This window comes from Osmerus eperlanus, chromosome 12 (genome assembly GCF_963692335.1).
Source record: "Osmerus eperlanus chromosome 12, fOsmEpe2.1, whole genome shotgun sequence".
NCBI classification, from domain to species: domain Eukaryota; kingdom Metazoa; phylum Chordata; class Actinopteri; order Osmeriformes; family Osmeridae; genus Osmerus; species Osmerus eperlanus.
This window is the reverse complement of record NC_085029.1, coordinates 14,072,618-14,099,000: the sequence shown is the minus strand read 5'-3', so window position 1 is coordinate 14,099,000 and position 26,383 is coordinate 14,072,618. Positions and strand designations below refer to the sequence as shown.

The following is a 26,383-nucleotide window of genomic DNA, read 5'->3' as shown; positions in this document are numbered from 1 at the left end:
GTAAACGTGGACAGTCTCCAGTTAACTTCTAGCGGTAATGCGCAAAGCGGGGCGAGGGCGAGTTTTGCGACAGCCATCCTTATATTGAACAGTGGGAACCTTGTTCAAAAACTATATAAACTCGTTTGGATTACATACAGTAGTCTATTGTAGCTTTTTTCGTTCCAAAATGTGTCAATGACAAATAAAAAGTATTGCGTGTCACATCCTATCTTCTCTTATTGCATAATGATTTTAATAGTTAGCCTAGGAATTATATGCTGTAGAAAATAGGCCTACGTTACGGGACTGGCCTTCTAGCCTAATTAGGAATTAGAAATCTTCATCTGTTACTTTCTGTTCCCAAGAGTAAAATAATGATATTATTGCATGTTTGAAGGTCAAGCAAGCGATGGATGCTTTTGAGCACAGTTATAAAGCTTTAACAAAATGAAAGATAGGCCTATATGTCAGAGCCCTACTGTAACTTGTCAATTGTAATCTTTTTAACATATCTGTACTTCTACTTTGGTGAAGGATGTGTGTACTTTTGCAATCTCTGACAATAGCCTAATATATCTTAGGCCTACTTATACGAAAGCATGTCATTTATAGGCCTACATGACAGCTGGGCGTCATGTAGAAATCTGATACCACAGACCACTATTCACTATTCCCCTGGACCCCTAAGCGGTTTACCAGTCTTGCTACTCACTAAAACTCTGTGGAAAACAATTGTAGGAGCTATAAGAAGACGTGACTCACTTCGGGAGTATGACTAGTCTGGTTAACAATATCCAATGCGTTAAAAGAGCTCTATTTTCAGCTGCATTTCTGTGTTGTGTTTGTGTACTGGTCGCGCAACTTGACAATTTTAGGACTCTCCCTCAAGACAAGCTCATGCCCCTTGCTTTTGCTTATGGACAAGCCTTGGACCACTATGCTGCAGAGAGTTGGACAGACTGCATCAAATATATGGAACTAAGTTTACGGTTACATCGGCTTCTGAAAGACAGCCTGGCTTATTGCATTAGACATTGTAATGATACGAGCCATAACCAAGAGGAAAGTGTCTTGGTTACCAGTGACCTTCAAGTGTTCTGGCGCGTATTGATGCGAGCGTCATGTCATAAAAAGTGTAGAGCGCATTTCCCTGCGCTCTCACTCCCTTATCCAAGGAAAGAGGTCATAGAGGATTTTGAAAGAAGGTCGCCCTACCGCTACATGCATTTTGCTTATTTTAAGGTAGGCTATAGTCAGAAATAAGAAATTATTAGATGGCTTATATATTAATTAGCGATTGCTTACCCAATCAACTATAGAATAGTTATTTTTCCATATTTCATCAACTGATATTGTGATATAGGTGCGGAATATCCTGCAATTACTCAAAGCATTATATTTGTTGTTGCACAGTTTGTTTGGTAAAGTAGCTCACTCGCTGCTCCAGTATCGATGATGGCGTGCTTCCAGTTGAAAAAAAAAATACTCAAAACTTCATAAACTGAAAGTTGGATATGCGAATCCGTTAATTCCTTATTAGGCTATGACAAAACAAATACCAAAACATTGTAGGCTATTCTAATGAATCTTCCAATATCATCGGCTTCACACCAAAGCCAACAAACATCAGACCTCCTGTGCTACACCTATCATCAATTAGGCTTACCTTTGAGTAGGTTACCATGGCTACTGAAATGGCTCCAACAATATTTATGTGAGTTGTTTTCAAGTTCGTTTGAGTGAAAGTAGAGGGGGATAACTAATTGTTCACACAAACAAAAATTGTTCCTTAGATGAATGACCTACAGAAGGCTGTATCCTGCGCCCACACTTATCTACAGAAAAACCCAGATGATCAGCTGATGAACCAACACATGGACCACTACAGAAGTGAATATGACCTGGATGGCTTCCTCATCGACCAGGAAGAACAACCTTATGAGGTGAGGGCAAGATGGCTGCTATAACCAATCAAGTGGCTCTCATCAACATGATCTAGTCGACAGCTTTCACCAACCCTCTTGATCTCTCACCCCAAGGGCAGCTTCCTGAAAGCTGTAACAATTTTCAACTCTGGAGATTTCAGCAACTGCATCAAACACATGGAGCAGGCTCTGAGCCAGTACCTTCACCAACACCAGCTGTGCCATGCAGGGTGTGAGGGGGCCAGTGAGGTGCCCCTCCTCAAAGATCTATACCCCACCCTGGCAGGTCAGTACATGATAAAGATGTTAGGTGCATATTGTTTTTATTTGTTTTGAAACAAAAAATAGTTATGGGCTTCAGAGGAAATCATGCTTATTTTATTTCCAGTTGGAAATTATAGGCACAATAGCGGAATTAGAAGTTCCGATGCTAGTTCAATAAAATACCCTTTCCATGTAATTAACACATCTTTTAATAGACTTTTCACTAAACAAATCTGTTGCAAGAAATGTTGCTTTCAATCCATGTTCACAGTCCAGTAGTGAAAGCGTCTTGGTGTAGAATAAAAAAAAAAAGGGAATGTCCACCATGTTTAACAAGCTTTACTGATTACCCAATGTGGCTGTCCAAGTAAATTGAGAGAACTTACCGGTATATGAAATTAGCTTTTTGTAGAACATTGTCTATTGGCTTGAATCATTTACAGTTCCTGTGCGCTACAGACAGTGGGCAACCCTAACCCAGCCTGACTCACTTCCTGCCTTCTCTCCCCACAGATACCTATGTAGAAGCACTGAGGTGTAAGGTGAAGTGTGAGAGCAAGTTGATGCCTAATGTTGGTGGCTACTTTGTGGAGAAATTCATGGCCACTATGTACCATTATCTGCAGTTTGCTTACTATAAATGTAAGTACCGTCATGTGAAAAGTTCCTTCTTCATCGCATTACTTTTCTCTGGTTGATGAAAACTGGTGAAATAATAATAATCCTGACATTAAACTCACAATTAGGTCTCTTGATATTGTAGCTGAATAGCAGTATAGCTATAGCGCCATTGCACCATTGTTATGGAAAAAAAGTATTTTCCCAAAAAGGACACGTATGTAAGCAGGACTATAGATAAAATATTCATAGATAAAACGTAAAACTCTCAAATGCCACCTGATCACCTCCACTAGACATTACTGTCTCTCTGTGTAGTAAACGATGCCCGCAGTGCAGCGCCATGTGCATCCAGCTACATTCTCTTTGACCCAGAGGATGATGTAATGAAGCAGAACATTCTGTACTACCGGTCTTACAGCCAGCAGTGGAGCCTAGAAGACAACCACTTTACACCTAGAGTGGTGAGAGCCATTTACTTCATCAAAGCTCTGTGTGTTGAGTATTGCATTTGAATCAGAATATTAAATGCTGATGTATTTCCTTTGATCAGGAGGCCCAGAGGTACTATAACCAGACCAGCCTGCAGAAGCAGATGCTGGCATTGGCAGAAAAGTACTTGCAGTCAGATGGGGAGGTCGGTTTGATGAATAGTTTTTGGTTGTTCAATATTCCAATTCTTGCAAGTTGACCTCTGAACTTTTGAATGAGCTTGACCACATTGCCAACAAATTCTTAATTAAGTATCCTTATATATTGTGAGGTGATATAAAAACGGGATCTTAATGGATATTTTAGTTTGATCAAGTGGAAAATCTAGAAATGTTCTAAAAGTACAAGCTTTTGTGTGTTCTTTTTTGACAGGAATTTTTGGGCCCAGAAGTAATTGCAATTGAGTCCCCAGAGTCGCCCGATGTTGAGTTTGAGGGACCTGGAGATTATGAAGAATCCATCTATGCCAAATGGTGGCAGCCAAAGGGAAAATGGGACATTGGAGATTCTGATATGTGAATGTAATCTAAAACCAATGTGGACCAAAAGGGTTTTAAGGAAAACCATTTTAGGTCACTTGCTTTGACTAGTAGTATACATTGCTGCATAATTGGGTTTACATTTTACATTTACATGTAGTCATTTATCAGACGCTCTGACTAACAGTAAGTACAGGGACATTCCCCCCGAGGCAAGTAGGGTGTAGTGCCTTGCCCAAGGACATAACGTCCTTTGGCACACACCGGCAACCTTCTGATTAATAGCCCGATTCCCGAACCGCTCAGCCATCTGACCCTGGTTGATGTGGTCTCTGAAAGATATGTTTACATGTTTAAGCTTTTCAAAACAAATTCAAAACATTTTTATTCAATTTGAAGTGAAAACATGTTATCTTAAACTGAGTAAGCTTAATCTATACACCATTAAACACACATCATGCTCATAGATGTTATTTCACATTTCAACTTTATTTTGTCTTTGTCATCACAGTTTCATTGAAATGTCATCAACTGCCCCTCTATTTGAATGTCTTAAAAAATATATGTAGTCAATAGTTACAGTATCATAGTAAGTTGATTCCAGAGCTATGATTCATTATACAGTTGCATGTGAATTGAAAACAAGTAATAGGCTCCATAATAAATGTAATTAAACTTACTGGTCACACATGAAAAAGCATAATTCTATCAAACTCAGTCCCAAAAACAGTCCTGACTACATGACTTCAGAGCGCTTCATCACTATGTACATACGATATGTAAGAAAGGAAACCCTAGACAAAGTGGTTATGCACAATTAAGTAGGATATATACAATGTACAAAGGTGCACTGAAGAAATGTGTACATCCAGTTGACAAGATACATTAGTTGTTTTCCAAAGTACACTTAATTATTTAATAAATCTGAGTATGTCCAATATTAATGGTTTTATGGTATATTTGTCTATATTTTATACATGTCCACTCTAATTTATGAATATATGTACAAAATACACATGGGACGTACAGAAGATGCTTTACACTTGTACAAGGCTGTTTTGTGCTCCTGGAGTGCTGATACAATGTGCCAAGACTAGGTGGGGTTCATATCATCAAAACAATGCTTAGCAAAGAACACATTTAATCATTCGTAAATAACAAAAGTGACCAGTTTTAATAAATACCAACCAATATCCTGTATTATACTACCTTGTAGTAAGTTATCATTATCCAATGAAAATACACACATTATACAAAATGTTTGAAAGAAAACAGCATAATGGATAGTAGCCTGAGATTAAGGGGTAGTTTTGTGGCAGTGGTAAATAAAACACCTAATATCAATCACATATCTTGTTTTTGCTGTTTCACATATTTATCCTATTGATATTTTTCAAGTTGTTGGGAAGTCATGAAGGAAATGTTGTGACAAGATCCTTGAAACAGGAATCGACCAGTGTAAGTGGCAGTTTTCTTGGTGTTCTAGCACTGATATTCTTCTACTTTTATGTAATTGTGACATTTTACTGACAAAAAGACTAAATAGAAAGAAAATATTCTAACCTTCAAAGTGACTGAGATCAGGCTCTGTGGTTTCAGAGCCAGATCTCTGGGAGGCTGGATTAGACAAGGCACAGAATACACTGAAGAAACAGGATTCAAAATCTGAGGTCAGGCTATCAGGAGATTAAATCTACAAATAATGGCAAAACATAAAATTTACATTCATTCTTTTGAGTATGAGAGTCAAACGGTAGCTCAGTCCTCACCCCAAAATATCATACTATAATAATATAATTACATACTTTTCAGCTGTAGTTCACGCTGCAAGAACATGTGGCATCTGACTGTTTACAACATGCCAATAATGCAGGCTAATGAGGCTACTATTGGAATGTAAAGATTTAATTAAACTGGCCACACCAGCTGGGTCTAGAAGTCAAAGGGCAAGGCACAAGTGGGCCTTGGTCAACATCTTGGACAAAGTAAAGAATATGGAAACAATAAGAAAGGCAATATCACAGCAAGATATCTTTAGAAAAACATATTTTTCAGAAAACTACTAAATGTTGAACCCCGTAGCATTAGTCTATGGCAACCTTGATTAACATGACAGCCGCTTCAATAGGAACACAGACAAGCATTGATGTTCAAGTTATTAAACGTCATACAGTATGTATGATTTTATACAGGAAACATATTTACACCCTAAGGAACCCTTCAGACAAAAATGCATTCACATACACATATTTGTCAAAAGTGTTTAAGTACTATAACCTTTTGAAGTTGAACTCCTATGCAAGATCTTGAGCAACAGACAATAAAAATTACAGTGGATCATTTCCCCCTATATCATTACAATAAGTCCTATAAACAATAGTGCCTTTTCATTTATTTATTTTTATCTGTTGTTTTCTTTTCTTTCTTAACTTAATGATCATCTGGATGTTGTTAGTACAACATAATATGCAATATATTTCATAATCTACAATCTAACAATTGTTCAGGTATAAATGCTACTGGCAGTGTAACTTTTAATGGCCATATCATCCGTATGCTCAAGTTTATGAAGTTTCAGTGTCCTGTTAAACTTAATGAACTGACATTACTAGATACAGTACACTCAGTTCCAAAAAAATGTTGTATGCTTATTTAGTCTTTGAACATACAATATTCTTCTATTCAAAGAGAACCAGGAGGGAGATGTGTGGCACACACCATCTACACTTCCACTCTTAGTGGGAGAGTTTTCACAGTATGGTGAAGCTTGTTTCATTGTGAAAGTAATGTGTGAATTTGTGTGCATTGCATTCTAAAATTCAAATCTGCATACAGTAAACCTTTACCAAATGAATTCATTAGATATGCTTGTCTACAGCTCATTTGGATCCACATTGTATATATTTAACATAATCAAATTATATCTTTACAATTTGAGAAAAAGTTTAATCTTGTTTAAAAAAAACGTTTTAAATATGGTTCACTACCCATTTCATGGAAATAATACATATCATTTTAATTCCTATTCAGTTAAAGTGAATACATTCCGCAAGTGGTAGTATTTGTAAATGAAATACTGAATCAAGCTCAAATTAATGATCATTCCTGCATTTCATCATCATCTCCCTAATGGCTTCTTGGAAGGGCTCAGGTTGACCCTCACAAACTTGTGCTTCCCATGGCTGAGCCGGTCACATTTCCCTGCCGTCTAAATGTGTGAAAATCTATGATACAAATATACAGAAGCACCCATATCCAGCCTACATGTACGCATAATCAATCTCTATGGATTAAATGTTATACAGTGTGATACACATTCTATAGAGTGTGCATGTGCAATCGACTATCTAGCTAGGTTGTCAACCCGTGCAAAGTTACTTTGTCGACACTGGTGCGACAAGTCTTTGCTCAATCGAAAGCTTGAGATATACATTCAGACATTCTGCATATTATGTTTGATTGAATTACTGATTAAGGAAGGAGAGACTACTGATTAATACCGACAAGCAGCATCATATGAGGTAAATGAATACATGTATTAGTTCAGTTTAACTACACAATTTAAATACTTGTGCTTGATTCACAAGCAAGCAGATCAAGTTGGAACCTGGAACTCTTTCCTAAATAGTGCTAAAAATACCAAAACCAGAACATAAATATATATAGTCTCACTCTGTGTCTGATGATGTGCAATACATCAGCCGTGGGAGAAGTATGAAGGTATGGAAACCATCTTATTAGTGAGATATAACTTTACCCGCATCCATACATGGATGAAGTGATTAATGAACTTTTACTTCTTCTTTACAAACAATCCTTTAAAGGGGGGTAAAGCATAACAGTCCAATTAGCAGGTAAGACTAACTGTTCAATCACAAGAAGAAGAAAGATAAACTAATGATATCAGTAAAGCACTTATGTAAGGGGAATACAGATCTGGGTCCCCTTCATCTGGTTTATGACATTCTCCAACACTTCATCAACAATGCTTAAGAGGTTAAACTGTGGGCAAAATGGAATGACATAGGAAGGCCTCCGACAAAGAAGCATTACATTGAAGATGTAGGCAATACAGCGTGGCCATTGCCTGACAGGTATTCATATCTGGCTGGAATGTATTTCAGTTTGAAACCTACCGAAGGCAAGAGGTGAGACGATTCAGGGATGAAGGAACGACGTGAAAATAAACAGAAAGAAGTTGAAAAGGAGGATTGTGAGAGGTGTAGTTTGAGAGTAAAGATAATGGAAGACATCTTTGCTTTTCTTCTCAAAGTGGATAGGACACAGTGCAAGGAAGACAGGACAGCAGGTGGACACACTTTTCAGCCGCCTCCAGATCTAGAAGGAAGAGAGAGCAGAAAAAGAGGAAAATAAAGAAAAGGGCTTGAGAATTTTGAAAGAAGCAGATGAAAGTCCTCAATAGCAAAGCTCTTGAATCAAAACAAAAGCAGAACAGTTTGAAAAGGCACTTTAAAATAACTACTTTTATTCATTCTTTACATGGACAGCTGATCAGAGCTTTAAATACACTATAAAAAGCCAATGTGATCGAATGCGTCAATGTCAAATGTGTACTTGGGATGCGAAAGGAACCTCTACCACAGATAATCATTAATAATGACATTCTCTGAATGGCAGGGAAGATAGAGGCAAGCCTATCGAAACATTGAGAGGCTATGGGGATGACTTGACTGCAGTCATGGGTCTAGAGGACATCAATATGGGACTACAGAGGATAAGACATGACAGCATGAAGATACTGAGGTTGATTTGAGCTTTATGGAGAATGCTGTGACCTAGTGGTGCAATAAGTGGTTTACATAAACAATAAATCAGGACAGTGGGATGATTGAAGTGAGTCAGACCATGGCCTGTTGGGCGGGATCATACCTTCCTCTTCGGATGTTTCTGTATCCATGGCAGGGCAGCGAGAGGGGGGAGCAGGCGGGGGTGGAGAGAGAGAGAGAGAGAGAGAGAGAGAGAGAGAGAGAGAGAGAGAGAGAGAGAGAGAGAGAGAGAGAGAGAGAGAGAGAGAGAGAAAGAGAGAGAGAGAGAGTACAATAAATGCACAGAGTTGGAGGAGGTAGATTTCACACATAGATGATGTGCACACATGAAGCCCCAGTAACGTCAGCATGTTAGCTACAAGCAAACAGGCACAAGTATGTCGTGTGAAAGACTCTGGTCGCAAGAACACCTCAATAAAGTGTACCTTAACAACATGAGGGAAAACTCGGATCCTGACAGACATTCGTTTTACTTTACACAATGACCATCTACAGTAGTTTCACATGGGCCTCTACTAGAGCACTCAGGTAAATATTTGACATGTAATTAATGTAATTATTACTTGAACAGCAGTGGCAGGTGATATATGTAGCATTAAGAAGCACACAGACACAGAAAAATGCATGCCACAGTGAGGCATGCTACAGGTCTTACTTAAATCCCCATCCAGTTCCTCCTAGGACAATAGCTGCCAGCAGGATTGCCCCTGCGATGGACCCTATTATGATATTGGTGCCACTGGGACCTGTGCAGAGGGGAATGGGAAAGGAGAAAAAACACCAGATCCCTAATTAGTTTGGTAAGAAAGGTAGTGATTAAACAGTGTGTTCTCAAGGGGTCAGCTGGGTATGAACCTTTGTATTTCTCTGGGCCCTCTGGAGGAGTGGGGTCAGGGATGGGATCGTACACGCTGCAGTCCTTTCCTGTGTAGTCTGGATCACAGATGCACTTCACCTCATTACTACACGTCTGCAGAGGAGAGAGAGGGAATGAGTCACATCGCAATGTACTAAACAGGAAGAACAGACGTTGTAAAATATATTTAAGCTGCTATATATGCTGCTGTTTCACACTACATCTTTTTTACAAATGACTGAGTGTATTGCTTTTGAAAACGGGAGGAATCCACCCTTCAATGAATGTAAAGTACACCAGCCTGCTACTGATCTGACCCCAGGAAGTGAGAGACAGGCACATGACCGTACACACCCCATGGTGGGAGCAGACCCGGGAGGGGGAGGAGCCGGGGCAGGTGCTGAGGTTGAAGGTGTTGACGGGCAGGCAGCGGCGGTCCAGGCACATCATGTTGGGCCCGCACGGCGTCCCGTCCTCAACGTAGCCCAGGTCGGAGCCGTCCTCCAGCACGGCGTGACCCCCGCTGGATACACCAGAGGAGACACAGTGAGACACAACAGACTTTACACTATCCGAATGGTTACCATAGTTATCATTTGATGTTTTGGTGTTTCTGTATCGCTTCCTCCCTCCCTCTTGTCTCTCTTATCTATCCCAGTGGTTCCCAACCCTGGTCCTCAGGGCACCCTAGATGTTTCCCTGCTCCAACGCACCTGATTCAAATGAATGGGTCGTTATCCAGCTCTGCAGAAGCCTGCTTATGACCATTCATTTGAATACGGTGTGTTGGAGCAAGGAAACATCAAAAACATGCAGGACAGGGGTGCCCTGAGGACCAGGGTTGGGAATCACTGATCTATCCCTCTCCTCCTCACCGGCAGTCCAGGTACTTGTTCTGGTGGTAGATGGTCATGCTGGTCAGGTCCCCCTGCAGCTCTCCAAAGCTGGGCTTGGCAGACATGTTGGTGCACAGCAGAAACCCACAGAGCACGTCCCTGAGATAGACACAGAGAGAAAGAGAGACAGAGAGCAAGAGCTTAGATATATCTGACAGTTGTTGATACATGTACAAAGACAGAGGAGAGTCAACTCAAGGCACGTGGTTCATAACCAATGTTCACTCACTGCTTATTGCACTGGACCCAGCTCTGTCCACTGGAGTCTCGTCCACAGTTGCCCTTCTCTGTGCCCTCCGAGTTGAGCTTCTCATAACAAAACCGATCAGCCGAGTCTGAAACATCCAGGGTTAAAGGTCAGGCTACATCACTGCCATCGCTCATTTTTGTGCAATTCTGGTGTGACCAGCAGAGAGCATCAGCAACTGAAAAATACCCCCTGTAGAAGTTAATGATGCTCAATAGGTTTTTACATCATACACTTTAGGTAAGCATGCTTTAGTATACAACGGTAACACGGAGTCAGGTGGCTGAGCGGTGAGGCAGTTGGGCTAGTAATCTGAAGGTTGCCAGTTCGAATGACGTTGTGTCCTTGGGCAAGGCACTTCACCCTACTTGCTTCTGGGGGAATGTCCCTGTACTTACTGTAAGTCGCTCTGGATAAGAGCGTCTGCTAAATGACTAAATTTATTTTATTTATTTTAACACAGAATAAGGGAAAAAAAGTGGAAAAGAGAAAGAGGCTGGCTGGATACTAACTGTGGCCCCAGAGGGTCTTGCACTGGCCATCTCTGGTCTTGCAGCGGCCCCCGTAGCAACGTCCCTGAGAGAGTGAGAAAAGAAAATCAGAAAAAGACAAACCATTCAAAAAGGCAAACTGCATGTTTGTATTAATCCTCTCGTTGGGTCACAAAACACGGCTTGTGTGTTTTCCTTTACCTGTCCAACGTCACACATGTACCCATCCAGTTTGTGGACATTATGAGGACACTAGAAAGATAAAAATGACACATTGACTACTTGCAGTACGTAGTCTAACTGTCACATAAAATCCACATGTTGAGTAATACTCAAGTCCTGTTGTGCTCACCTGACTGGAGTCTCCTGTACACATCTCAGGGACGTCGCAGTCATTTCCAGTCTCACGACACGTCACCCCCCTAATCTCGTACTGTCACATCACCACACGCAGAGAGAGAGAATGTCATCTATGTAGTAAATCCATATGTGACAAACAATTCACTACAATTTGGTAAAATACAGTGTAAGCAGACTCTTTGCACACAAACAGTACTAACATATTAATATTTGTTTTTGAATATTAGTAGACCAAATATTTATTAGATATTAGTTACAAGTGGTAAAGACTTTGTAGATTTTTTGAGTCAAGCATGTAAATGCTGTTCACAACATAGTTACATACAAACGGCTTTGTCATAGTATCGTACAGTGTTTCGTAATAGTAAAGTCTCACCCTGCAGTTCCTGCAGCAGAGGCCGTTGCTGCACATGGCATCATGGGTAAGAGTACACTTCTTACAGCAGGCCCCTCCGCTGCGCCCACACTCCTGCAACACATGTTTACCTCACCTTTTGATGCGCACGTCTCACAACAGTCATGGCAGGAGGCCTCATTCCTTTTTGCACGGTGCATGCGGTGATGTGAGGAGAGATGTACTGTTTGATACTGGATGTGGAGTTCTGATGGTGACTCACCACCTGAGATCCACAGTCACACTCCTCGCCCACCTCCACAAAGCCGTTCCCACACTCTGGGGGATCCAGGAGCTGGAGACACAAGAGGTCGGAGGCCAGGGTTCACACAGGGTTCACACAGGGTTCACACAGGGTTCACACAAGGTTCACATCTTTCCTAAGGTGTAAATCCACATCCTAAGGTGTGAGTCCACATGAAAAACAATGTAAGAGCGCTAAAAATCCAATATCACAAAATGTAATACAGAACAGTACATTTAGATCACCTATATCTTGACTCACATATCAAACTCAAACATTAGCTAATTTCACAGCTCAGGTGGCATCTCAAAACTAAAAGTTCCATCACCACCAACCCCAAGCACTCTTTTTACCCCAGCCAGACCTCACCTTGCTGGGCTTGTTAAAGAGACAGCTGCCCCCTCCTAGCTGGAGGAAGCGCAGGTATTCATCTATACTGCAGCGAGAGAACTTCCTGGGCAGGTAGTACCTGATGGATACATTCTTGTGTGAGTCTAAAAACTGCCCATCAAACATATTGACCAATAGATGACAGACAGTAGAAGGGTTTGACAGATATCCTTGAAAATGCCATAAATACTCTACATGACATAAATAACTACTACTAATATAGAATAATTCAACTGTATTTAAATGATCTAATGGAAATCAAAATATATTAAACATTTCTAGAAGGTGCAATAACTAAAAACATGATTTAGGGTGAAAAAATTTAAGTTGACACTGCAGACACAGCACAAATGACCAACTACATGAGAACATACCCTGTATCCTCCATGATACACCCCAGCCATGGGTCTGGACACCTGCAATCTCCTAGACACAGACACACAGGAAACACTGTTGTTTGACCCTAATCTAGCCATGCCATGAACTATTTTCTAAAAGGTACTCCCTGTCTTTCCTCCACCAGGGGGAGTTCTTTAGCAGGGTGGCAACTCCACTCACCAGCAGCCGGTCGCTCCTTGTTCCACATCATGCCAAGGTTCTGGCCCAGGCTCTGGCACAGGGTAATGGCCATAGGGCCCACGTTGCCATACTGAAACACATACACAGAAAATGAGTGATAACACTCCCACACATCGCCAACACATCGCCAACCAAAGGGCACAGATTGATGGGCACGTGGATTTACAGGCTAATCAACACTCAGACACGTCAGTGAGAGACAGGCACATGAGCAGCAGTCTGACTTCTATAACGGGCAGATTCTGGAATCACCTTCAGGACACAGACTGGGTCACACCTAGTTCTAGAACGGGTATGAAGACAGACAGTTCCGAAAACAGAAACGCAAACTGATGTAGTGAACAAAGACTAGCGGTCATAGACTAGCTTAAACAACCCCTTGAGTACACAGACACAAGAGTGGACGGGTCGTACCTCATTGACCCCCCCACCGCGGGTCAGGGAGCAGATTCCTCCGATGTAGGCTGTCCCACTTCGACTGCTCAGGAAGGTTCTTCCCCTACAACACAGGTACCAACCACACAGTCACACCTGCTACCACACAGGTACCAACCACACAGTCACACCTTCTACCACACAGGTACCAACCACACAGTCACACATGCTACAACACAGGTACCAACCACACAGTCACACCTGCTACAACACAGGTACCAACCACACAGTCACACATGCTACAACACAGGTACCAACCACACAGTCACACCTGCTACAACACAGGTACCAACCACACAGTCACACCTGCTACAACACAGGTACCAACCACACAGTCACACCTGCTACAACACAGGTACCAACCACACAGACACACATGCTACAACACAGGTACCAACCACACAGACACACCTGCTACAACACAGGTACCAACCACACAGTCACACCTGCTACAACACAGGTACCAATCACACAGTCACACATGCTACAACACAGGTACCAACCACACAGACACACCTGCTACAACACAGGTACCAACCACACAGTCACACCTGCTACAACACAGGTACCAATCACACAGTCACACCTGCTACAACACAGGTACCAACCACACAGACACACCTGCTACAACACAGGTACCAACCACACAGTCACACCTGCTACAACACAGGTACCAATCACACAGTCACACATGCTACAACACAGGTACCAACCACACAGACACACCTGCTACAACACAGGTACCAACCACACAGTCACACATGCTACAACACAGGTACCAACCACACAGTCACACATGCTACAACACAGGTACCAACCACACAGTCACACCTGCTACAACACAGGTACCAACCACACAGTCACACATGCTAAACCTGGATCAGGTATATTTTTTAGCAGTTATAGCAGACTTGAGAAAATGCTGCCCGATAACGTACGTAGTCTAGTAATTAGCTAGTGCTGTCCTCGTTGCTGCAAAGACACCCGTGTATAGTACTTACGAACCATAACCTGCGCTTGTTGCTTTGTGTTCACGTCACCAACCCCATCCCTATGGCAACGTTCTGGGCTATTAGTGGAAAAACTCACGAGAACAGGTGTGCTGCATCGCTGCGTTCCTTGATGCTCTCCTTCCTGTATTTCATGAAGTCGCGCAGGGTCAGCAAGGGGTCGTCGCCCACGGAAACCATATTCTGGGATGACCAAGTTTCCATGGCAACCAACACTATCCTGGTGTTGAGTTGTTCTTTGTAGATCTGAGATCAAAAAGGCGACAAGTACGACAGCAGCAACGAGATTTAAACTAGGAGAGGAAAGATTAAATCCACTATTTGTTCAATGCAAAGTCTGAAAATACAATCCGATTAATTTTATACTACTTTTGGCAACGTTTCACATTAAGTTTAGATTAATAACCATGTAAATACACAGCAATATCTATAGTCAAATTTAAATGTACACTGAGAAACTGTTTGTGTGTGTGTGTGTGTGTGTGTATGTAAGTGTGTGTAACAAAAGTGCCCTCACCGCATCTGCCATGTTGACCACCGCTTTGGCAAAGTTCCTTGTCTGCGACGTCGACCTACGCAGCTGAACAAACTGTGAGAAGGATAAGCAGGCAGAAGGGGGCACAGCACAATTATTACATTTCAGCATGAAGGGAAATTTGCATTCAAACTATTCTCACTTCGTTTTTATATTCGAAATAAATAAACGGTTGATCTGTTCATAAAATCTACAAAATCCCACTGGGGGAACTGACCAGGTCATGATCGTTGACGATCATCAGCTCTATGTACTTGGTCTCCGTCTGAACCGTGCGATGACCACGACGAACCTACAGGGGGCGACAGAGAGCCTCACAACCTCAGTCCATTCCAGCATGACTGTCACCTCTGTCACCTTTGCAGAGGACATAGTCACCAGCCACTGCAGGTGTAACTTTATAGTCTATGTCCTTGAAAGGCACATAAAAGCTTTGATTCATTTCCAGCATAAACTCATCTGGTCCAATTTTGCAGAGTGTCTGAAAAGTGATATCTGTCTCAGATTACTTTTAGATTCTACTCTTACTACTCTGAGGCCGATATGTAGGAGTCTGTATGTCCGGCATTGGGCCAATAGACAAACTGAATTGATAGTGTTTCAGTGTTAGATTAAATGCCCAACACTGTAAAACATTGATTGTACAGTGTACAGTCTATGGGTGGTTACCAGTGTGTTTGTGTGCATGTTGTGTGTGCTGTGTGTGTGTTGTGGATACTGAGTGTGTTTGCGTGTTGGTTGAATAATAGAATGACCATGGGTTTTAATCTGTGTGTGTGTGTTAAGGTGTGTGATCAAGCTCACACATGCATGAATCACCTGTCTCTTTGTGCGTCTCAAACCCTGAGAAAAGACGGATTCCTCCTGTTCAAACGAAACCTTGTCACTTCCACCTCCTGTGTCACCTTCCACCTCCATGTCACTCTTGATGCCTCCCTCAGTGTCACTGCTGTTCACTGAACATCCTACAAGGAGAGAAGAGGCATCTTCAGCGAAAACCGCACAGTCATCAGTCTGTGTGATCGATGCAGCTATGTATTTTTGTCCAGTGATCTGGAGGAGGAATCAATATCCGGCAGACAAGGTGGAAAAAGGAGGAGGGTAAAAAATAAGGGATGAAGTAAAAGGACAGAAGAGAGAGAGAGAGAGAGAGAGAGTGGTGGGGTGGGGAGAGGTGGGGATAGAGGGGGAGAGTGGAATGGTGGGAGTGGTGGGGAGAAAAGGAGCGGAGAGAGGAGAGGGGGAGTAGTGGGGAGAGGGGGAGAGGTGGGTAGAAGGGGAGGAGTTGTGGGGAGAGGGGATAGAAAAGGCATGAAGAAAGGACAGTCAAATAGAGTAGCAGAGGAGAAAGGAGGGAGGTTAGTGTTGGGTGGGGAAGGCGTGTGTGTGTGTGGGGGGTGGGAGGAGTGGAGAGAGGCCATACGAGACAAGGAGGACATGGAGGACAGCCAGAGAGCAGGAGAGAAAGAGGGAGAGTGAGGGAGAGGGATGAGTGTGTGCTGTAAAGAGAGGCAAGCATGCTGAGGCAGGTTATGGAAGAAAGAACCTCAGCAGGAGATGAGGTGGTGTGTACAGAATGACTGAAGGAAGACTCAACTAAATGCTTTGTGGTTTGAGGATTGGGGCTGTCTGAAGGTTGTGTACCTGGGCAGTGTTGCAGCAGCAGGTCCAGATCAGGCATACGATACACAACGTGTTCGCTCAGCTCCTGCAATCCACACAAAGACTTTCAATAGTAAGAATATCACAGAGATAATCATGGTGAAAATGCTAGGGTAACATTCATGTCTAAAAAATAACCTCCAACTACGAAATTATGAAAATGAAAGTGTTAATATTTGTTTTAATAATGAATTTTGTTTAAATGTAAATATACATTAACTAAATCTGTTCACACAAATCAAAAAAATATAGGGTTAGGGTAATATTTATAGACCCTGAGATATGGATAAGCTCATAGGTAGATACTGTAAGTGAGGCCACTTGACTAATAACCCTTCTTCCCGTGCAGTAAGCTGCCCTCTGTGTTAGCTGAGCGCTCATATGAAAAAAAGCACCATAATGCATAATTGATCCCATAGATGGGCTTTCATTAATGCAATAGCATTATTGGGCACTGCACAGAGAGGGCAAACTTGAGGAGCAGCTAAATACTTCATGAAAATGACCCCATCTGAGGAGGGGAACAGGAAGGAGAGAGGAGGCCATCAGATAGTTGTGAAGGAGAGAAGAAGGGAAGGAGAAGTGACTCAGGCCCACACATCGATCTGCCTTTCCAGTCAATGTAATGGAGCTATGCCACTATTACCACGGGTCCTAGGATCTTAATGGATAAGTGCTCACTCTCTTCCTTTCCTTCCCCCTCTCTCCTTTGTCCATAGATAAAATACTTTGTATAAATGAAGGAAATCAAGCAAAACTAAAAAATACAAAACTCTCAGGTAAATGTCAGTCCCATTTTAGCATTTGACTTAGTAGTCAGTGTGTACAGAAAGTCATAGTGAAGTACAGTACGTACTGTTTGTTGCAATATCCATGTATTTACCTTTAAGTAACAGCCTCTCTAAATACAAACTTTATGGAGTGTGGGATTTTTTACATTCTGAGTAGAATTAAACATTTTTTTTTTTTGCTAATCCAAGACAGGGACAAATGACAAATGACAGATGGGACGAAAGGTTGAGAAGCTCGCTTTAAAGACCCCCGTGAAATGGCACAGCGGTGGTGTGTTACTCTCTCTTTCCCTCTGTCAGTTTATATCTCTTCCATTACCTCTTTCCTTTCTATCTGCCTGTGCACTATTGTTCTTCACTCTCCATCTCTATTTTTTACTTTGCATGCCTCTCTCTCTCATAAACCCAAATTGCACATGCAACATGAGAAAAGACGCAGGCATATCAGTAGGATTGTGTTTCAAATCAATAATTTCAATACTGCAAGACAAAGTAGAACTGACTTCACTGCCAGTAAGAAGGAAAGAGATATTGGAAGACCAGCAAGAGAGAAAGACTAGTTGGAGAACAAGGGAGTGCTGTGTGAAATACCCCCTGCTGAATTTTCAGCAAAACAGACTTTTAGATCCATGTAGTAAGTTTGAGACACTGGCATGAGTTCCACGTGGGGGTAACCTCTCCCCTTTCACACTCACCTCACCGCTGCCATTGAGAACAGGCTCGATGCCATAGGAGAAGTTGCCATCGGAAAACATCCCACTGTAGGAAGACAGATAGAGATATGTGAGGAAATAGCATGTGATTGTGTAGATTAGATGGTTCGGTTCAAAAATGTAGTCTGCCGTCTAGTCGGTCGACTCACCGTAGACCATGACAGGTAGACATAGCCACCCAGGAGCCTGGTACCTCTCTCAGCTGACCATGGTAATAGCAGTGCTCTCCTCCCTAGCAACACACATGCGCGAGCACACACACACACACACACGCCTGTGAGCTGCTGTCCAAGTTTCAAATTCAACTGAAATGGAAATTCACAAAAGCAATTGTAACATAACACACAAACACTCTCACACAGATATTGATATCAGTGGTGATTTGACGTCTGGGACTAAATGACCTGCTTGGTCAACAGAGCCGTATCAATGACTACTGTAAAACCGAGTTAAACCACCACAGAGAAAACCTACACCTATTGTGGCAACTGATGCATGAGGACCAAAGATTATGCCTTTGAGTCGAGTTTCATCACGGAAAAGGTACGTGTGTGTGTGAGAGAGAGGGATGGGGTAGTTTGTAGTTTGTGATAAAAAAGGTTGAACATTTTTTTCAAAAAACAAACAATGTAACATATTGATCTCACATAGGTGAACATTGGTTATAATATTTGAGTGCCATGCACTACAGTTTGTTTGTGGTTGGGTGTGATGGTGTGTGTGCAAGTATGTGCGTAAATCAGATTTCAGCATGTGGGGAATATGAGGAGTGTATTATACGTTTGTGTGTGTGTGTGTGTGTGTGTCCACACGTGAAGTGTGTTCAAGAGGGTGTCCGGTGTTTGTAATGAACCCCAATAAGTCATGCATGTCACTTGAGACCACTGTCTGCTAGCATGCTCAAGAGCACAAAAAGAAAAGCAGCGTTCAAGTGTAGCAGCATTCAACCCTCAGCCAGCTAAACAACTGTGAGTGGGGGTGTTTTGTACGCTTGGTCAAACTTTACTTCACATTTGCAGTGAGCTTTCAGGTGATTGTTTTTGATTGTTTGAGAAAGTAAATGTCGAATTTCTGGTGCATGATGCCTTCATGCCGTATTTATGATGCCATACATGTCGAACTGTCTGGTTTCATCTGCACAGATTTGAAAACACAGTATGCAACTTTAAAACAACTTCATGAAGGATGTCACTGAAAAGGCGTTCCTCCACATCTAGTCACACTGTATTAATGCAAATGAAAAACATTGCAATACAGAGAGTAGCCTTCTTGCCTGAGTTGTACCCCAAATAGAAAGAAGCAGGTCAGCTAGCCATGATGAAGCTTATTCTAGCTGGCTAAGCTTAGCCTCAATTAGCTATCCATTATAATACTTAACTCCATTAGCCTCCACTGACTTGCCAAGCTGAACCTTAGAGTCAGTCCTTGTTTGTTGGAGACAGTTTGGTCATTCAGACTAATTGCAGAGAAACCCCAGAGCACTTAGGGCTGGGCTAAGATAAATAAATAAAGGGTTGGATTACGAGGGGAAGTGGAGGAAATCTGATTGCCTCACACTCCACTGCTGTTGGCTGAGGAGGAATGAGTGTCTTTTCAGAAAAGATGCCAGAGATGAATGGGAGTCTGTCTGTGTGTGTGTGTATGTGTGTGTGTGTGTGTGTGTGTGAGAAGGGTGGGGGTGTTGCTCTGCTTGGTAGGATGAGAAAGTACAACGTGTATTTCAATAGAGGTTCAAATGTTATTTATACTTCCAGAGAATGCTGTATAGGTAGAAATGCATCAAAGAAGGGAAAACTCATGATGGCATACAGATGTAAATCATACACAGTGTACACAAATGAACACACACACCCTTTAAGAGAACAAACTTGGTGAAGGTGAGGTTCTGGCACAACTCTGACTCAGCACTGCCGACTTTGCATGTCGGATTGTAGTCAATGAGCAGAATAAAGGACACTCCATTAGGAACATTAAAGCCTAATGACATGCTACACTACTTCCTGGAACACAGCCAATAAAGAAGTACGGGGTTAATGACCATATCAGGGGCTCTCACACCAATTTGCTATTGACCAGCTATTGCATAATACATTTTACCTATGAATTCAACTATAACCACAACCTACCAAACCAATTTGAGATTGGCCCACTACTGAGGGTGTTATCACTAAAAGCCCTTGGTACCTCTTAAGGTTACACCTTGCCAAACACATGGGAGTGATTGCATCGCTTACTGTCGCTAAACTTCTGCGGCCTAGCTATTCCTGTCTGGAGGAACAAGATACCTCTCTGACCCCTCTCCAATCCCTCTACCACCGCCACACACACACACACATCCCAAATGCAGAAACACTACACAAATGCACACACACAAACATACTTTGCTGACTACTTGACTCAACAAAGACTGCAGACAGAAAAGGACATCATGTCCAATGCTCCTGTCTAAATCCTACCCCTCCTACTTAATTCACTTCCATTCAAAGCCCACAATGTCATTGAGATTCTACCTTGTCGACAGGCAGCTGCAATGACTTGTGATGGATCCACGGGGACCCATAAAAAGAGATATACAATGGCAAGGGATTTATGACCTGATCAATAGAATGACACAAATCAAGAGGTGGATGGGAGCATGTTACGTGGGAGAGGATTTGATCACGTTTAAGATGAATTGCTTGAGCAGCACATGCGAAGCTGCGATCCTGTGAGAGCGCATGTACTGTGCATCCCGTGTCAGCTGAGTGTGCTTGGGTGAGTTGCTCCCATTGAAAGCACCGTCGTTGGGGCCTACTGTAGAGGTTCACTGGCAATTACTCACCATTAAATATTCTGGTCCAGCCTTTGAAACACCCCTCTCCGCCTTCCTCTCTTCTCTTTCACTCTACATATCTCTTTCTATCACTCTTTCTTCCTCTCTCTCTCTCTTCTCTCTCTCTCTAATGGTGAGTTGCAGGACCGGCAAAGGAGGGCCGGCTCTGCTGACTGCTGGTTGCCATAGCAACGTTGCTCTGATTCGTCAGGTTGTGGCCAGAGAAAGAGACAGAGAAATAGAGAGAGAGAGAGAGAGAGAGAGAGAGTGAGTGAGCGCAGGAACATAGATGGAGGCAGCCAGATAGAGGTAAGAAAAGAGAGAGAGAGAGAGGTAAGAAAAGAGAGAGAGAGCTCCCAGGGTACTTGGCATGAACAGAAGCAGTGATACAGAAGCTGTCTCTGACCGCTTTTCAGCTCTGCCTTTTTTCCTGTTTCCTATTGTGGTGCTAACCTGGGCAGGTGAATGGCTGTCTGCTGTATTGTGTACCACACATACCAGGCTCTGCAGCGGCCTGCCCTCCTCGTCAAAGTGACGCTCCACATAGTCTGAGGACAGTAGATTGCTGAAGGAGGAAAATATGGAAAACGAAGAGAGAAAAGGAAATACATTTTGTTATTGGATTAGAGAAACACACGTAAAGTGGTTTGCAAATTTTTTTTTAAGCATAATGTTAAATTACAAGATGATTGAGGCATATAGATCACTACAAGAAGATATTGGTTCAATGCGTACAGGGCTTTGCAGTCTTATGTACAGTGTACAGCATGTACCCATTACCCACAACTGCCAAATCTCAACAAATTATATTTGATTTATTCATTAAATTCACAACTATTAAAGCAAGAGTTGAGTTACAGCATCATAACTTCAGATGCTTTGACAGCACTACAAATGCAATCCACTAAAATAACGTTTACGGCAGGTCGAGTGAGGAGAGGGGGAGGACATGGGAGGATTTAGTCAATGAGCCTCCAGCTTGTCCCTACAGTCGAGGGTGGGAGTGGGATGCACAAGGCTAAACACAGGTGGGTGGTGTTGTAGGGGGAGAAACAGCTAGTGAAGCAAGACTGGGTACATTATGTGTGTTATCTTTTTCTGTGTATCTGAGCTCACTACCAGTTACCATGCAGGTTTTTTTCTGAATTTAAAATAAATGGGCAGGGATCAGGGATTAACTGGTCTCGTTTGTGTGTGTTTGTGTTCCTGTGTGTGTGTGTTTGTGTTCCTGTGTGTGTGTACGTGTGTTGACTCACTGGTTGAGTTCCAGGTCCAGGATGAAGGATCTGCCAAAGGCCTCTATCAGGAAACTGCTCTGGGCCAGATGGACAGGCTGAGGGTGGGATGGAGAGAGAGAGGGGGGAGACGGGAAGAGGATGGAGAAAAATAACACACCTAATTTGGAATGGCTGAGGTTCAATAAATGTGCTGTACTAATCAGCTGCTATACCTTCACAAAATCAGGGGTGAATCAAATGTACTTATTCAAACTTTGATAGATATTTGCGTTCAATGAAATTTGAACCTGTTAGGCACTGAAGTTTACTAGTTTTAGTGTAATCACAACAACATCTGTGAAAACAACGGATTAAAATAGCTAACTCTGAAGTAAATCAAACATACTTAAGTTACTACAGTCGCAAATTATTTCTGTTTTTTCTTTTTCCTGGTGTTGCTCACCTCGAGTTGAATGTTTCTTACCCGATTAAAGTGAATTAGTGTAATGATTATCATCAATTCACAGTTAGGAGGGTCAAGTTATAACATAAGCACCTGAAAAAAGAAGAGTGGATAGTGCTAAAGAACACACCCTCAGATCCAGAGGATGTCCCAGCTCTCAAACCCTAAGTGAGCAGAGCAGCTGCATCCATTCATCCTCATCAGTCTCCATCCACCCTGCTCCACTGCAGGCCTCATCAGCACAGTTCAATAGTGCTTCAAGACTCACTGTATCAACACTGCTGGGTGTTGCACTGTGATACCCATCATCATCATCAATGTGACAGTGGGACTAAATAGGACCATAGTCTGGCCCTGTTACCTGGTAGGGCCTGAGGCCCACAGTCTAGTGCTGCACTGTGGGGAGGTTCCTCAGTAGAGTTGTGATACAGTAGGCAGAGGCTGCCTGGGATAAGGAGAACTGAGGGATGAAGATTTATGAGGTGGCACACAGCCAAACCCCAGACAGTCTAATTAAGATGGGGCATATTTCAACTCAGTTTGTGACCATCAGAAGCTTGAAATCTGGGTGTTTTAACAAGCAGGCCAGTGATATTCTGCCAAAAAACTATCAGTCTTGTTTATTTATTTGTTGCCCTTATCGTTCTCTATCTGACCAGTAGTTCACTGCCAAATGGACTTCATCAAGTTATACAAGGAGAGGAGAGAATTTCAAAATAAACATCCTACTCTGTTTTCTATCAAGAGGACTCTTGGCTATCCAACCCATTTGGCTGTAAAATATTCAATCAAAACTATACTGCCTCAAAGAAACACACCTAAAGGATTGGCCTTATGGTATAAAACTGAAACAGGATTTTACTTTCAGTAACTAGTAAACTGAAATGTAGGGTTTCATGCAGGTCGCCAGGGGAGACAGACAGACATGGAGGGCAGCTCAAGGTTGGGGCTGTATTAGAGCAGCACGGCCGGACGCTTATTGAGTGACAGGCAGTAATCATAGCTTGAGTAACGGGAGAGGTGAGGTGGAGGTGTGAAACGTGATCACCGGGACGGCAGCGGGCGGACGCCCTCGACACAGCCCGAGGCCCTGATTGGTGGGGTATCAGGTGTGGGGCACATGTATGGAGGGATAGGGGATTGTGGGAATAGGGCCCGTGGGAATGCAGTTGGGAGATCGAGGCCAGAATGATTAAGAACAACCTTTTTGACCGTGCAAGAGCAAGTTGAGGTCAATTGCATATCCAACCAAGTCAAGGCTAAAGTATTCTTATGATGAGAGATGCTAAGGGCAATAACATTCAATTCTATTTGGGCTGTTGGCGCATATCTAATAACTCTGTTATGACATGTGTAGTTTAATACACAAACTCTTGGACTATAACAGTACAGTATGTATTTGAAAACTATTGCAGATGAAAATGAAACTGGCATGTGATCCAAGGATACCCTTGCACCCTGCAACTATCCATGACATGGTTGGAAATGTGAAAGCATCTGATACGTCTGGCAATAACAATTATATATTTTATATGTAATGTGCCTTTCATGCACTCAGAGCTACAGTACAGTAAAAATCACCATCATAAAACATTACATACAATAGCAATAAGAACCGACACAGTTACATCATCAATTAAAACCCTGATACGCCTGACATTGGCAATATTTTTTAGATGGAAAAAATGCTGCTTTCGTAATGTGTTTAAAGTGCGTGGCAAAAGAGAGTTGTGCATCAAAGAGTACACACTTGAGACAGACACAAAGTCATTGATCTCTACACCTTAAAGTGTATGTGCATTTGCTTATAACTCATTTACTAGAGAGCAGATTCATAATCAAATAACTAACCTTACAATTCCTAGCTCAGGTCTTGACCTGAGAATCCTCCTATGTCATTAATCCTGTCCTTCTGTGGAGGATCAGTCAGTATCACCTCCCTTCACATCAAATGGTTTATAAATCATTGATGATGAAAATCCTTCTGCACAGCATTGAATAGTGAAGGCATTGCTAAGTCCAAGGAGGAGTAATTGGATGTGATTTGTTCATATCTCATTTCATTTGAAAAAAGAAGTCTTTTTTCCTAGACATTTCATTTCGGAGAGGAGCTTTTCAGAGAAACCTTCCCTTTCTGTCTGTCTTGCAATTAAATCAATATACAAATGATTTATTGAGCACAATTTCATAGAATTGCAGCCACAATAACAAATGCTCAAAACTTTTGGGTAGGCCTACTTCATGATAAGTAAATCTTAAACAAGCTGAGACTCAGAGTTAGAAGAACTTTGAAGATCACTAAATCAGTTCGTTCAGGACTTAAAGATTTTGACCTTGGGGTGAAAAGTATGTAATAGAACTTAGCTAAATTCAGGCCAGGTGACAACTCAGCTTGCCATTGGAGACTTATTATGAAGACTAAAATTCAACATGAACGAAAGTGTTCTAGGAATTTCCAGGTAATTGTCTTATTTTGAAAGAACGCTTACCAGAGTTCCTGCTGTGAGGTTCTTTACCCGAGTGTCGAGGTGACCGTGAACCAGTTCTCCTTCGGCATCGATCTGTTGCACTAGTCGTTTGGGATGAGTGACCTCCTCGGCAGCTGGTACCCGTTCCCCCCGGTCTTCTACTGATTCCCATTCCCAAACGGATCTCTCCCGCGTCACTGAGCTGCCCCAGTCTGAATACAGTACATATATACAATTGTATATGGGGCAGGTAGGACATATAGGGCTGGTGATCAAACAATTTCCCTTTGCTGATTATAGTAATGAAATGCCATTTCATTGACAGTGAAAGCAAGGTGGCGTTGATATAGTCATGCTTATATAATGCTATTGTATTATGATATTTATATAGGCAATGCAGTCCCCCAAGAACGGGATTTACTGCGTAGGTTTTACAACCTGTGAGCCAATATCGGAAGCGCGCTGCGGTGAAATTGTTGATGCTGAAAATCTATCGCATTGGTATGACAGACGGCATATAGATATGAACAACCAAACAGACCTAGACAATGAATTATTGCTGTCAAAGTATGTCAAACGGTATAGGTTGAATTTGTAGGTAACAGCATTATTCGGCTCCCTCCCCCCTTACCTGTCACGGCAAACCGTGCACTCACTGCAGCGAACACCAGGCATCGCACCGCCAGCATGATGCTCACATAGTCCCCGAGATTTGCATGTAGCAACACCGTATATTAAAATAACCAATAACAACCAGAGGACTGGTGGCAGGTGATGACAAACAAATAGAGCAGGGTGCCTTTCAATGGTGTATCCGCATTTCTCTATCATATACTCAATCACAACCTAGCAAGCCATTTAAACACATCCAATGTTTTTTCAGACAGCTACTGTCGGAATCAAGTGCTGGGCACAATGTACTCTTAAGCTATATTTCACGATACCCGCTTCAGTCTACGTGCGAGGTTGTGCGCGTAAATGTGGTCTGCCTCCAAGATGTTGGAAACAGTGGCACGAATGCGCGCTCGGCCGGCGAATCCGCGTTGACTAGAACACGTGGGCCTTGAAATACCCTCCCTCTCTGGAGCATCCCTCATCTACGTTAATGTCCCTCTAGGAAACCTCCACCTGCAGCTCATAAGTACAGGCACCGTTTGGATATTATACTCCTGCCTTAACGATTAGAAATAGCCAACAGTCGATAAGGCTCGGAATGATTGACAGCTGTGTACACAGACTTATCCAATCATGTTAGACCAGTTATTGTCCAATA

General features: G+C 42.4%; 2 protein-coding genes across 4 annotated transcripts; one reads left to right on the top strand and one right to left on the bottom strand.

Moving 5' to 3' along the window:
• The first annotated feature begins 736 nt into the window (after positions 1–736).
• LOC134030771 (endoplasmic reticulum protein SC65-like) lies at positions 737–4,224 on the top strand. The gene is made up of 7 exons (XM_062474066.1): positions 737–1,224; positions 1,776–1,925; positions 2,022–2,193; positions 2,685–2,813; positions 3,108–3,253; positions 3,343–3,426; positions 3,654–4,224. The coding sequence occupies exons 1-7, from the start codon at positions 754–756 to the stop codon at positions 3,798–3,800; spliced, it is 1,299 nt and encodes a 432-aa protein (XP_062330050.1). The 5' UTR covers positions 737–753; the 3' UTR covers positions 3,801–4,224.
• Positions 4,203–26,094, bottom strand: adam11 (ADAM metallopeptidase domain 11). 3 transcript variants are annotated; one of them, XM_062474065.1, is made up of 27 exons: positions 25,742–26,090; positions 25,132–25,322; positions 22,219–22,295; positions 21,461–21,527; positions 18,300–18,382; positions 18,133–18,196; positions 16,629–16,692; positions 15,804–15,949; positions 15,202–15,276; positions 14,967–15,038; positions 14,529–14,695; positions 13,419–13,503; positions 12,984–13,074; positions 12,800–12,851; positions 12,405–12,504; positions 12,015–12,086; positions 11,774–11,866; positions 11,390–11,470; positions 11,239–11,289; positions 11,059–11,122; positions 10,529–10,634; positions 10,279–10,398; positions 9,758–9,926; positions 9,403–9,517; positions 9,203–9,293; positions 8,651–8,668; positions 4,203–8,098 (listed from the first exon to the last, which is right to left on the bottom strand). In XM_062474065.1, the coding sequence occupies exons 1-27, from the start codon at positions 25,797–25,799 to the stop codon at positions 8,083–8,085; spliced, it is 2,388 nt and encodes a 795-aa protein (XP_062330049.1). In that variant the 5' UTR covers positions 25,800–26,090; the 3' UTR covers positions 4,203–8,082. The 3 variants fall into 3 exon arrangements, with proteins under 3 accessions (XP_062330049.1, XP_062330048.1, XP_062330047.1); XM_062474064.1 differs by lacking the exon at positions 4,203–8,098 and having other exon boundaries at positions 8,227–8,668; positions 11,774–11,863; positions 25,742–26,094; XM_062474063.1 differs by lacking the exon at positions 4,203–8,098 and having other exon boundaries at positions 8,227–8,668.
• Between the last annotated feature and the right edge of the window lie 289 nt (positions 26,095–26,383).

What these genes read in the sequence shown, in the direction of transcription:
- LOC134030771 (XM_062474066.1), top strand. Translation starts at nt 754, where the DNA reads ATGACTAGTCTGGTTAACAATATCCAATGCGTTAAAAGAGCTCTATTT. An exon ending in GCAGTTTGCTTACTATAAAT is followed by an intron (nt 2,814 to 3,107) that starts GTAAGTACCGTC and finishes CTCTCTGTGTAG; the next exon opens with TAAACGATGCCCGCAGTGCA. An exon ending in ACCACTTTACACCTAGAGTG is followed by an intron (nt 3,254 to 3,342) that starts GTGAGAGCCATT and finishes TCCTTTGATCAG; the next exon opens with GAGGCCCAGAGGTACTATAA.
- adam11 (XM_062474063.1), bottom strand. Translation starts at nt 25,799, where the DNA reads ATGCTGGCGGTGCGATGCCTGGTGTTCGCTGCAGTGAGTGCACGGTTT. An exon ending in TCGTCAACGATCATGACCTG is followed by an intron (nt 15,039 to 15,201) that starts GTCAGTTCCCCC and finishes TCCTTCTCACAG; the next exon opens with TTTGTTCAGCTGCGTAGGTC. An exon ending in GCGGTGGGGGGGTCAATGAG is followed by an intron (nt 13,075 to 13,418) that starts GTACGACCCGTC and finishes TATGTGTTTCAG; the next exon opens with TATGGCAACGTGGGCCCTAT.